The 12,486-nt window shown below is 53.5% G+C and overlaps 7 protein-coding genes across 7 annotated transcripts; 3 read left to right on the top strand and 4 right to left on the bottom strand.

Annotated features, from left to right (window-relative positions):
- Positions 1-46: 46 nt before the first annotated feature.
- Positions 47-1,768, bottom strand: N7474_002493 (putative extracellular exo-polygalacturonase; the record flags this gene model as incomplete). The annotated part of the gene is made up of 8 exons (XM_057193908.1): positions 47-91; positions 151-225; positions 277-378; positions 435-623; positions 674-834; positions 879-910; positions 993-1,359; positions 1,411-1,768. The coding sequence occupies 8 exons, from the start codon at positions 1,766-1,768 to the stop codon at positions 47-49; spliced, it is 1,329 nt and encodes a 442-aa protein (XP_057055263.1).
- A 678-nt stretch (positions 1,769-2,446) lies between these two features.
- N7474_002492 (mitochondrial pyruvate carrier family protein) lies at positions 2,447-3,234 on the bottom strand (the record flags this gene model as incomplete). Its single annotated transcript, XM_057193907.1, has 4 exons — positions 2,447-2,627; positions 2,685-2,821; positions 2,971-2,986; positions 3,047-3,234. The coding sequence occupies 4 exons, from the start codon at positions 3,232-3,234 to the stop codon at positions 2,447-2,449; spliced, it is 522 nt and encodes a 173-aa protein (XP_057055262.1).
- Positions 3,235-3,599: 365 nt separating this feature from the next.
- Positions 3,600-4,081, top strand: N7474_002491 (L51/S25/CI-B8 domain-containing protein; the record flags this gene model as incomplete). The annotated part of the gene is made up of 3 exons (XM_057193906.1): positions 3,600-3,685; positions 3,747-3,967; positions 4,023-4,081. 3 exons carry the CDS (start codon positions 3,600-3,602, stop codon positions 4,079-4,081), a joined length of 366 nt encoding a protein of 121 aa, XP_057055261.1.
- A 177-nt stretch (positions 4,082-4,258) lies between these two features.
- Positions 4,259-5,714, bottom strand: N7474_002490 (DODA-type extradiol aromatic ring-opening family dioxygenase; the record flags this gene model as incomplete). Its single annotated transcript, XM_057193905.1, has 4 exons — positions 4,259-4,731; positions 4,798-4,958; positions 5,021-5,193; positions 5,298-5,714. The coding sequence occupies 4 exons, from the start codon at positions 5,712-5,714 to the stop codon at positions 4,259-4,261; spliced, it is 1,224 nt and encodes a 407-aa protein (XP_057055260.1).
- An 874-nt stretch (positions 5,715-6,588) lies between these two features.
- On the bottom strand, positions 6,589-9,258 carry N7474_002489 (uncharacterized protein; the record flags this gene model as incomplete). Its single annotated transcript, XM_057193904.1, has 3 exons — positions 6,589-6,713; positions 6,782-8,881; positions 8,934-9,258. 3 exons carry the CDS (start codon positions 9,256-9,258, stop codon positions 6,589-6,591), a joined length of 2,550 nt encoding a protein of 849 aa, XP_057055259.1.
- Positions 9,259-10,412: 1,154 nt separating this feature from the next.
- Positions 10,413-10,887, top strand: N7474_002488 (uncharacterized protein; the record flags this gene model as incomplete). The annotated part of the gene is made up of 3 exons (XM_057193903.1): positions 10,413-10,450; positions 10,511-10,695; positions 10,760-10,887. The coding sequence occupies 3 exons, from the start codon at positions 10,413-10,415 to the stop codon at positions 10,885-10,887; spliced, it is 351 nt and encodes a 116-aa protein (XP_057055258.1).
- Positions 10,888-11,814: 927 nt separating this feature from the next.
- On the top strand, positions 11,815-12,299 carry N7474_002487 (SNAP receptor SNC2; the record flags this gene model as incomplete). Its single annotated transcript, XM_057193902.1, has 3 exons — positions 11,815-11,928; positions 11,993-12,221; positions 12,274-12,299. The coding sequence occupies 3 exons, from the start codon at positions 11,815-11,817 to the stop codon at positions 12,297-12,299; spliced, it is 369 nt and encodes a 122-aa protein (XP_057055257.1).
- Positions 12,300-12,486: the final 187 nt, after the last annotated feature.

The raw sequence follows: 12,486 nt of genomic DNA, 5'->3' as shown, positions 1-12,486 counted from the left end.
AGAATTCATCCTCCCTTGACTGGCATTTCGTAAGCGCCCTACCTTTTCAGCTCGAAGCCACACAGTTAACCTCCAGCAAACTATCATCAACCTATTTGTTTCACAATAATGTCAGCTTCCAATCCTCTTCTTGTCTTGGTATCAACCTACATTTGTACAGACGAACTCGTCGGTCCCTGTTGGACTAGTGACGTGAATATCGCTGGCGTAAATATCCGAGCACACCTGGAGACAATTAGAATACAATCATCAGTTCTATATAAAGCCAGCACTCACATCAGGGCTGGAGCAGACAATAGTTCCAACATCTGGGCTGCGTGCGCCAGACGTCACCCCCTTGAAGTTTGTGAAGTGGACATCGGAGATGGTGAGATTGCTCTGTATTTGTCGAATCAGATTAGCTAACTGATAATGACACGGCCGTGTAAACATACCGGATACTCATTGCACAGAGTCATATTACTCTGTCCATAGCACTGAGTCACTTCGATAGCCCAGTCAACGTTTTCGATGGTCATCGTGTCGTAGGTGATGTTCTGCACGCTTCCCAAACCGCCGCCGCCCTGCAGGTCTGCGGACATTGCAGAAGACACACCGGGCCATACTTTGATACGTGCGCCGTCCTGAACGCTAGGTTAGGGGTTTATCGCTCGGAGATATGAATAGCACCTACCGAGGCGTTGAACATGGAGATGTTGTATACAAGTACATTCTTCACAATGTCAACCTCTCCCTTGTACTGGCCTAGTGAACCAACGGAGATGCCATGGGAGCCATTGCAGTGGAGGTTTTGGACCAGGACTTCGGTGGTATTGGGCTTGAAGGAGACGCAATCTGCCACAGTATCAGCAACCGGACAATATGAAGGTAATACCGACTACTTGCCGTCGCCGTTGTTGATAACAGAATCCTGAATGACAACATTGGTCGAGCGATAGATATCCCTATATCAGAGATCAGTATCAACCTCAGGACCCGAATGTCGTACTCACCATCCATCAGTATTCTTAGCTACATTCTTGCTCGTGCTAAAGCCACTAATATCGATACCCTGGAACAAGACATCCGACGAATTGGCAACAAAGTGATACCACTGCGGCGAGTACCGGAGCTTGAGCGGCCCAATGGTACCACCATGTAATCCAATAACACCGAAGAGAATCGGGCGCAGGATCAGGTTGTTCTCAGCGTAGAGATCATACCATACCTGGCCGTTGCCATTTAGCTCACCGTCGCCATAGATATTGACATCTTCGCCTCCCAAATTGAAGAATGTCGTGGCATTCTGGTAGACGTGTTTGAAGGAGTGTGCTTGCCAATAGTCTGTGTCGTTAGTGAACGTCACCGTACCCAGGATTTCTTTTGAAATAAGTCAGCAAGATCGTCAATTGATTCTTTTCAAGTACGTACCCAGATCGATATGCTTCAGGAAGGTCATGTCGAGAGCTGTGCCAATGGTATACTCCTTATCGGCATCGAATACGACTTTGCCGCCATTGTTGCACTCCTTCAATGCAGCCAGGACATTTTCAGCATCGTCGCGCCCATCGCCGTGGCAGGGTACATGGCAAGTCCTCTTTCTGGGGTGGCTGGGAGGCAGAGGCCGGAAGGGGTGATGCGGCTTGCACGCATCGGTTCGCGAGTAAGGATCAACTCGCGACTTAGGTTCAGGCTTAGAGTGTGGATTCGAGTGAGGACTACCCTCCACTGCAAGACCAAGCCCCAGAGCAAGGACCGCAGCCTGCGCAACTGCGTTGGCGAATTTCATGGTGACCGATAGCAAGAGTCAATGGTTACTTTTCCGAATGTGTATGTCTGCACACTACCCAAACCAAACACTACAAAACTTGGCCCGGACGGCCCATTATATAGTTAGCTACAATTAAACATTGTCGCATTGTTCATGCCGCGCTAGATTGCGGCGCATGCTCTCCATCGGTGGGGTAAATCGCGTTACCCCTGCACATTAATCCGGGGAGAGCGTGCCGGCGGAACAACTGTGGAGGAGGCCGAGGGATAACGTGGGATTGGGATTGTTTTGCGCGTGTTGTAGACAGCGTGCAGAGGAGTGGGCGCGCCAGAGCGTGTCCGATAGGAGGAAGATTTGGTTGGCGAATCCCCCGATTGGGAGGAAAAATCCGGGTAAAGGACTTCGGCCGATTCATCAGCTAGCTAGGAGCGGGAGACGACCGTGAGTATACTGTTGCAAGTAGATTATTGGTGCTTCCTTCTCCGTTCTTTGGATCTAGTAAATAGATCACTGGACAAGCTTGATATGTACAGCGGGCGTCCATTGAACAAAAAGACCGAGGTCGATCACAAAAGGAACTAGCTCAAAACGCAGCCCTTTTTTTACATTGACCGCACAGCTCAAGGCTTCTATCTATAGATACCAAAATCTCAGCATTTGCCATCTCTTCCACCCATAGTCAACCTTTCGCCCCGTTTATGACTTCTTCACAGCAGCTTCCGTCTTCTCAACAACCTGCTTAGCCGAAGCCTCAGCTTCGTGCGCGATCTCCTTGATAGCACCGGCATCAGAGCCCTTCTGGCTACGCTCCCACATATAGATGCGGCCCACTTGCACGACACCCACGCATCCGAGGAAGAAGTTGACAGCGGCCAACCTAGAGCGATGTTTGGTCAGCATTGATCTGGAACAGTACCAAGGGGGGAGAGCGCACAGGACGTTACGGGGCTTGATGATAAGGCACCACCGGGTCCAGATGGCTCCCGTGGCCATGAGAGCGGCGTTCTGGGTCAGGGAGAGCTTCTCGGCGGGACGGCTGAAGTCGGAGATACCGGCGATGACCAGCGCCCACTGTAGAGAGCAATGCATCAGCAATGGCTTTTTTCCAAGCACGTTGAACACATGGCATAGTAGTCCGGTATATATCTGGGGGATATCGCGCGGAACAGGGAGTGGATCGAGGATAAAATCAAATCAAATCGAGTCGAGACGAGTCATACCTTCATAACAGGGGCCCTATTCAGATAGCATTCCCATTAGTATGAATTGTATTGCCACGTTCTAGAAAGTGCATACCAGAAATGCACCGTCTTCACACCCACAGGGCTATTCCACATGCGCTGGAAAGTGCTCTGCTGCTCTGCCGCGGCGTCAGAGCTCTGGAAGCGGAAGCCCGTGCCGCCCGGCCGGCGGAATGGCCCGGAGGCATTGCGAAAGGTAAAGCGAGCGTTGTTGAGGAAGCGGAATCCCACTCGAGACGACATGGTGACGGTATAAGGGGGATGTGGTGCGACCGCAGCGCTGGCGTTTGGGTTTGGGGAGAAAGGAAGAGGTGAGTCGGCGATATCGGGTTGGTTACTAAGGCAGCCAAGGGAGTTTTCCGTCGGATAAGGAGAGGCTGCCACTCCACAGACACAACTAGAATTCTGAATCAATAGGGAAGAGGATATAGGAACCAGTTCTACTCTCCGTCAGACTCTTCTGTTTTTCTTACCTTTCTCTCCTGCGATCGAGGCATTTGCCCTGCTGACATAACCATCCCCTAATCGGGCCTAGCGCACTCTCCCGACTTCCTTCTCTCCCGGACCAACATCTCGTTCGACAGCCACATCCACCCTCATTGCCCGCCATGTCCGGCAAGTACGTCTTCACCAAGGGCCTCAAGGAGCTCCGGTTCCTCTTCTGCCACACCTCCGAGCAGAGCGCAGCCACACGGTAAGTCTAGGACACTGCACACAGTCGGCAATCCACTAACGGTGTCTGTTCAATGGTCCAGGAGCTTCCTCAACCGCGCCTATCCCACCATGAAGAAGCACAACCCGCACACTCCCATTATGATGCGTGAGGCGTTGGATACTGAGCCGCGGGTCTTTGCACGATACGGTATGGATAAGGACCCATTGACGACGGACTGTCAGAACCGATTGAAGAAGGAACACGGGCTAACAATCGATGGAAATGCAGAGTTCGGAAAGGAGAAGCAGGAGGCATTGTCGGGTGAGCTACAGTCGAATCAACTGGGCAACTTAATTGCTAACTATTTGCCTACCAGGCCTGACGGCCCAGCAGATCGAAGAACGGATCACGAATCTGGTGAAAGCGTCCTCATAATGCAAGGATGTTCCGTCCTACACCCAATTCCACGAGCCTGGTGCCATACCTACCCTACACATCTCCATCTGTACCTATAGATGAAATCAAACTTGATTCTTATACACACACACATTGTCCCTTCTATTTCTGGCACCTATCTATCTCCAGACAAACCAACAACCCTGCATATCTCAATCACAACGAACTATCAGCACCACTAGCACCCCCCACCTCCCCAAACCGAAACTGCGCCCAACTCATACTCCCCTCCGGGAACGTCCAAAGCCTCTTCCCCAAATCCATGCCCGCAGCACCAGCCCCAACATGAATAGGAAGGAGATGCTCAAAAGACGGATGCGCCTGTCTCGCATCCGGACGCTTCAGCAACGCCGCCATAGCTTTCTCCCTCTCCGCGGGGGACGTAGTGACAGCTTCGTTGAGCGCATCGTCGAAACTGACCGCGTACGGCAGCGGGCGCGGGTTGCCGAATGTAAATCGCATATCGCGCAGATTGTGCACTGCCATCCCCGACACGATGACTAGGATGTTTTCGTCGCGGAGGTGGCTGATTGCTTGGCCGAGTCGGTAGTGCTGGGATGGGTCTTCGGTGTCAAACAGGGAGACTTGGACGACTGGGACAGTGAGGGGGTTGGAGTCTGGTTCGAATGCTGCAGCCATCATCAGTGACCGCCGAGAACAGACAAACTAGTTCTGAAGAGTAAAGGAAGACGTACCACACTTGAAACTAGCCCAAACACCATGATCAAGACCCCTCTTCACCCCCTTTGCCTTAATGCCCGCCTGTGCCAACGAATCCAGCACCTTCTGCGACACTTCCTTGCTACCGACATTGGGATATTTTTCTTTATAGTAGTGGTCCGGGAAGCCATAGAAGCTACAGTTGAAAAAGTAAGTCAGCAACCAACTCTACTCTTCTTTCAACAAGAGAAATCTCACTCATAGATCAAATCCGTCATCTCGGCCGTGTTCACATAGATCGTATCCCGTCCGCCCTGCCAATGCGCCGAGAAAACCACCACGGCGCGCGGTTTAACCTTGTGCGTGATCTCGCGGCCGATCTCGGCGAGTTTGAAGTAGGCGGGGTGTTCGGTGTCGTACATTATGCTTGGCTGGTATGGTTAGAATGGTACATTCAGATTCAGGGTTGGGTAGGAAGGATATATGTAGTAGGGAGTCGAAATGATTGAAGGTAATGAAAGAAGCGTCCACTCACCCCGCCATGACTGAGGAAGTAAACCGGCGTCTTCTTATTATTCATCTTGGAGCTTGAACCCTCGCTTTGCTGTGAATGTACGGGGCCTTTTGGTGTGCTAGCTGCTGCTCCTGCTGTAGTGGCTATTGTTGCTGCTGCGGCTGTCCCCGCGGACGCAAATGCAGACGTAGAACTGGGTTTAGAAATACCGCCTCCTACCGACCTCGCAATGAACGAGGAAGGTCCAAAAAGTGATCGGAGGCAGAACAGATTGTCGGAGTCGCTGTAGAACAGGGCGATGAGTACAGCGAGGATCGCAGTGAGAATAGCTAGCAGAGCCAGTCTTCCGGTCTTAGTCCTTGTTGGTGTGGGTGTTGATGTAGGTGGTGAAGAACGATGGTTGTCGCGATGTTGTTGGCGGCTCGCTTCCGAAGACATATATCACAGTGACAAGTCCACGGGACAGGATGTGCTGGTATATGTATGGTTCAAAGCCAGGCGAGACAGGTTGAGAAAGGCGTGCGCCTTATTTCAACCGATCGATTATTCAGAGACTCGTCAGCGAGAAAAAAGCAACGAGAAACTAAATGCCTGGCTGACAATTCCAGTTCCAAATCCGTAATGCCGAGTCGGAAGCGCTGGATGGTAGAAGCCGATGGTTCTTTCCGACAGGGCCGGATATGTCAGCGCGGAAAGGGGCCGCTTTAAACTTGGCTAACCACCAACTCAACTCAACATTATGTACTGTGTATACAGTACCACAGCAGGAGAGGCGAATAATACCTAAATTCTGTAGAAATTGTAAAGGAAAGGAATGGAAAGGGAAGTAAGGAAGTGAGTGAGGAAATAGCATTCGATTAATTGTATTGTATGCAATGCAGCCAAACCAGCTGTGCAGTAGCCTCCTGGGTATTTGCCTCGACTCGCCTCGCCTCATTCATTGGTCTCCTAGGACCAAGTCCACATCATGCATGACATATCCCAATGACAAAATGACAAAGTGACAGGAAAAAAGAAGCATAGAGACAAGTTCCAGTCCATTCACACCGAACCAACCATCACGGATCCGAGCGAAACATTACAATAGAGTATGTAGACAGCCAACACTGTCTATACCGGTGCTTTGTCCGAAATAGGGGATAGATAGATCGTACAAAACATGCAACAGCCAAGGAACCAACCAATCAACCAACCCTCCAGCGCCAGTGGTCATTATGAAACCGGAAAGAAAGAGAGGAAAAGAAAGGGAACCAAAAGGTACATGCGTGCAACTGGAAGCAGCAGCGAAGAAAAAAACAAGTCATGTCAAAAGTTACATCAGGACACAATCACCATCACTCTGCTTATTGACAGCCGAGCGCGAGAGGCGAGTTTTTTGCATCCGGCCACCCCGCTTAAGATCTTCGAGGCGCTCGCGGGCTTTGGGAAATCCTTGCGCTGAATAGGGATCACAGGATTAGTATCTGAGTAGCATAATAGATGTGATAATGTTAGGCAAGACTCACCTGCTGCACGCCAGTACCACCTCTTCGCATCATCCAGATTAGCCTGCACGCCGATACCCACCTCCGAGAAATAACCCATGGCATACTCGGCCTTCGCCAAACCCGCCGTGGCAGCTTTGCGTGCCCAGAGATACGCTTCCGTGTCATTCTGCTGCAGGATCCCCTCAGAACCAGTAAGATACCATCCACTCAGCGCGAGTTCGCTCTGGTGTTCGCCCTGCGCCGCGGCACGGGTATACCAAATGATACTCATGCGGTTATCGACGGGGCAGTTCATCAGTCCGTACTCGTACGCGGTGCCCAGACGGAACTGCGAGAACTTGTACCCCAGTTCGGCGGCTTGGTGGAACAACTGGCTGGCGTACTCTTCGTCGCGGATGACGATGTCGTTGCTGCCGGCGCTTTGGTACATGAGGGCCAGTTCGTGCAGCGCGTGTGGGTTTTCGGGATCTGCGCGCTCGGCCGCGCGTTTCAGCCATGAGATTCCCTCGCGGGGACTGCGCGCTTGTCCCAGTAGGCCCTTCAGGTGGATCATCCCCATCTTGTACATGGCGGGCGTGTCGCCTAGTGTGGCGGCGCGCTTGTACCACTGCACGGCCTTGAAGGGGTCGCGTTTAGTTCCGCCGCCTTCCTCGGCTCCAATCTCACAGCAGACCGCGACACGATAGGCAGATTGCGCGTGGCCTGCTTTGGCGGCAGATTGGTACAGCTGGAATGCTTCTTTCGGGTCTGGCTCGAGACCCAACAGGCCTTCACCGTAGCAATCTGCAAGATAGAACTGTGCGTCGGAGTATCCACCCGAGGCGAGTTTCTTGATGATTTTGTGAGCATCCAGGATGTACTTCTCCTTGGCCCTGGCTTTCATTTTAGGGTCCAGTCGGCTGTTGTCATCAACCAGGACAGTGGCCGCCTCCACGAGTTTCTTGGCTAGGAGAAGCTGTGTCTTGAGATCTGATGGATTGCCTCTCGCTTGCTGCTGCAACCGCTGCAGCTCCTCGTGAGTAACAGGTGTAGACGCTGCGGGCGTTCCATCTGGAGGCACGGGTTGTGGAGCCGCGGGCGCAGGAGTGGGAGCATTGGTGTACTGCCGCACAGGTGCTGGCTTTTGGTCGAGGCCGGGTCTGAATGGGGTTGGATGCGAGGGCAAGGCATCTGGGTTCTGAGGCTCCGGCATCGCTGCCGGTTGGTTTGTTCGAAGTGGAGGAGGGCCGTTGGGATATCCACCAGGAGACTGATATCCCACATTCTCCTGTTGGGGAGGAACGGGTGGAGCTTCACTAGGGATATCGAATTGAAAACCGGCGTTTTCGAACTGATTCGGGGCATCGTTTTGGCGGAGGTTGGGTTGCGACTTGGAACGTGGAGGCTGAGACGCAGCGGAATTCGGATCGTACGCGGAGTACTGACCCCCCGAAGCGGAGGCCGGGATTTGTGCCTTGCTCCTGGGTGCCTCCAGTCCCATCTCATCAATCGGGCCGTTCTGCTGTCCTGCCGGGATGGCATCAAAATTCGGCATGTCTGATTCTTCGCCTGGCGTCCCTCCTTCAAAGTAGGACTCTAAGAACTCCTTGGGTGCATAGGACACTCGATGGGTGGGATCAGGAGGAGGGGCCATCAGCCCCATATCCATTCGTCCCGGTCGTGTACCACTAGCTGTGCTCGGTCGTGGTGGCTGGACCTCACCCATGGGGCTTGATGGGTAATCGGGTTCCATGTAGCTCGCCTGGCCAGGGTACATGCCCCCCGGGCCCATCGGCGGTCCTCGGTTCGGCATCGTTGCGCTTCGGCCTGGCGGGGGCATCCCGTTCGGGTCTGTAAAGGATCGTTCAGGCCCTGACCTGCCTGACCTTCCGGGAGGTCCATAAGGAGGGCCACGGCTGGCACTCGGCGGCGGCCCGCGCGGAGGAGGCGCCCGCATATCTGGTCGTCTCGAGCCGGGAGGTGGCCGACCCGGGGGCCCTCTGCCGTTGATATCCATCTGCGCCATGCCTTTCTCCAGCGAAGGGCCACGGGGCGGCAGACCGCGTCGATCTTGTGGGGTTGGAGGGAAGGACGGGAAGGGGTTGTCGAAGTTCTCGCCTGGCGGAGGACGCGGACCCGCTAGGTCTGTTAGTGTCGTCCCATCATGGGGTTCTGAGTCTGGGTCACTTACGCGGCGCTCTCGAGCGTTTCTGTGCTGGCGGTCTATCCCCGGGATAGCCACGAGGAGGTGGCCGGCCATACCCCGGAGCTGGGGCACCAGGCGGCGGCGGTCCATATCCCCCACGCGTCGACCGCGGCTGAGACTGCAGGCTGGAGGTGGAGGACGGATAATTGTATGACCCATCATCGTAGCCCGCATCGCCATATCCATAGTCCTGGCCGCCGTAGCCACCGCTGCCGGAATAAGGATCTTGTCCGTAGCCGGCAGGATCGGCAGCCTGGCCTCCGTACTGTCTGGTCGGCGCCGGCCGCGCCGCACGTTGCTGATATGCCATGGCGCACACAGAGGGAGTTGCGGAGAGTCTTGCCGAGGCGGTTTAACGGATCGCGCTGGCCGTCCTCGCTATGTTGGCGGTATGCAGGGAGGGGTTGTCCAGTCACTGAACGAAGGAGAGAGTTAGTTCCAGATAACTAGTGCAAATTCGACAACCGCGCACAGCAGCAGCCAGGCAATGGTCCCACTGAGGTCTGGTCATGCCACCTGTGAGCCTGGCGCTAGAAGCTTCGTGGTCACGCCGCGACCGGGGGGACCAGGTCAGGAGCAGCAGGCGCAGGGGGCCAGTGCCGTGCCGCGGAAGAGAAAACGGAAGAACAAGACAAGAGCAGAACGTACCCCCTCGCGACAGAGCGATCACTCAGTAATTTCGGAATACAATGTTGAAGCGAAAGTGGGAGGAAGTGGAAGTAAGTACTAGTTGGGCAGAATACAGTAATGATCACTGGAAGACGGGCGGTCGGTCATGGATTCCAGGGATTTATTTCGTGACCCACTGCAATCACCCACGCCGGACCAGCAAAGTTCCAGACCGCGGTTGGTTCAGTGGTTGACCCGGAGAAGGACTCCTGGACCCTTCTAGTACTCTCTATATAGTCCGGTTTGGCGGCAGTTTCCATCACAAGGCTCGCGGCTCTGCCGGTACCTGACGATCAGGGGGTTGAACAGATTGCTTTTACAATACATTTAGGAGGAGGTAGCTCAACAAGGGCTCCGTGCGGTGTCGCTAGGGATTGTTATTACGTGATAAACCCAGCGTCTTTAGGGGAAAATGTCCCCGTCCAGTCTGCTTCCCTCACCCACTGGCGAACCGGTGGAAATGGAGGATCAAAGGAGCAAGTCGCGTGCGGATCCCGCTGACTAACTCGGCTGGGAGCAGGGCAATGCCATAATATTCGACTTCGAACCAAGTGAACCTGACCTAAAGAACAAAAGGAAGAGTAAAGGCCAAAGATGCGCTGACGTCGGCGTATACTTCTGTCCAGTGAACAGGGTGAGACAGTCTTCCCCAATCGAGTAAGGTCGACTGCGCCACACTACACACCGCACAGCCACACACTACGCCACCCTATCATGATGCGGATGATCTCTCTCTTTTGCACCTCCTAGTCATAACCTATTCTATCACTCCACCCTAGCCAGACACCACCCACCATGTCTCGCGCAGGCATCTGGCTCAAAATCCTCGGCGCGTACGTCCGCTCCCACATCCATTCCTAATCAGTCAGTTCTAACCCAGACCCATCCACCAGCGGCATCGTTGTCTCCGTCGGCGGCCCTCTCTTCGTCCAATCCATCCGCCCCTCAGACGAAGAACTAGTTAAGCGATACAATCCGGACCTTCAGAAGCGCAGCGCCGAGCAAGGGTCCCAGCGCGCGCAGGAGTTCGATGACTACGTGAATAAGTTGAAGGAGTGGTCGAAGTCGGATAAATCCAGTGCGTCATTCCACTCGATTGTTATGAAATTGGGAAGCCTTGGGGCTGGGCTAATTGATTGTAGTTTGGTTCGCGGCGCAGGAACAGCAGGAGTCCAAACAGGCGGCGATGGATGCGCAGCGCGCTAAGGCGAGTGAGGATGCGAGGATACAGCGGGAAGAGATGCGGAAGGAGTTGCTAGGCAAGGAATAGGGTGGGAGATTGTGTTTTCATGATTGGCATGATGTGTACGATATGTGTGAGTCTCCAGATGGCTGCTCTGGAATGGTGGGATTATCTACTATGATCACCCATAGTATGGACTGTGTATATTCAATAATATGATCCATTCACCAAGTGCATACCATGATGGCATCGAATTCTTCATGCAGGAACCAAGGCCCTGCATGCATATAAAATGGAAGGTGACAATGAAATTAGGTCGGGTGCTGACACTGATAGAACTAGGCACCAATGCATTGAGATCTACTACAAAACCACGAGACGCCAATAGAACAATCATAATAATCATAATTTGCCATCAAATGCCTAGTTCTAACCAATAGGATCGTACAGCTACAATCGTACTCGGTATATAGTGACTGTGCTGGCGATCGGCAGATCACCCGGAACACATGAAGACACTCGGAAAGAGTAAGCGCGGCGCATTTTGCCTGTTCCGGATCTATGAATAGCAGCAGTTTCTCAAGGACTGGCTGCATAGGCAGCCACATAGTATTTTACGATAATGGCCACTTATTAAAACCGATCTTCTGGCAGTGGCAATATCATCATCCCTCCTTATTCACCCGTCCTTCACTTGAAACCGCTAAACCCAAACTTCCAATTGACAACGCCTCTCACGTGACTCCCCAGCAACTTGTCAGCTTCATTCCAGAACACTGTCTCACCTTCTCTTCCCTTCCCTCCCCTTCATCTCCATCTGTTCCTTCCCACCCGCTCGCCATCCCCCGAGTCCGTGACTCTTGACGCTTATTCTACCAACACTGCCGGTCGGCTTTTTGCGCCCCAACCAGCAACCACTCCGGTGCAACCCCCGTCGTCGGGCAACCAATCCTCACGCCCAGCCACTCACCACAACCTCACTCCACGCCGCCTCCCAACCCTCCCACCATCACCATGTCTTCCTCCGAACCCCCCTACGACCCTTATATCCCCTCCGGCTCAAACGGAGCCACCGCCGCCAACTCCACCCAGCAAAATGGCAACCAGCGAACGGCTGCATTGCAAGCAGTAAGTAGTAATGCCAGTCAACACGGCACGTACACTCCATCCTCTGACTGATCTCTTTCAATAGCAAATCGACGACACTGTCGGTGTGATGCGCGAGAACATCAACAAGGTCTCGCAGCGTGGCGAGCGCCTCGACTCTCTGCAAGACAAGACCGACAACCTGGCCGTCTCGGCCCAGGGGTTCCGCCGAGGCGCGAATCGTGTGCGCAAGCAGATGTGGTGGAAGGATATGAAGATGCGCGTATGCCTGATTGCCTGCGTGATTATCCTGATTATCGTGATTGTCGTTGGAGGTAAGCAAAGCAAAAATTCTCTCATGAGCGATTTATACTAAATCTCGACCAGCCGTCTTTGGTAGCCGCCACCATTAGGATTAGGCTACGCATGCAACATCTTTCGTTTGGGACATGGGATACGCACGTGCTTGACTTGGGAATCTGTTCGCAGGGTTGTTTTTCTTTCTGTTTATGACGATCAGGGGAAGAAAGCCCGCTGTATTTTCTTTCGCCGCTAATACCTACCTTCTGCTGTTTTGGTCTGGGCGTGGTTGTGATGACC

This window comes from Penicillium riverlandense (assembly GCF_028828495.1).
Source record: "Penicillium riverlandense strain IBT 135883 chromosome Unknown utg000002l_segment0_segment0, whole genome shotgun sequence".
NCBI classification, from domain to species: domain Eukaryota; kingdom Fungi; phylum Ascomycota; class Eurotiomycetes; order Eurotiales; family Aspergillaceae; genus Penicillium; species Penicillium riverlandense.
Note: the sequence above shows the minus strand (reverse complement) of the source record. Positions and strands in the feature narration are given on the sequence as shown.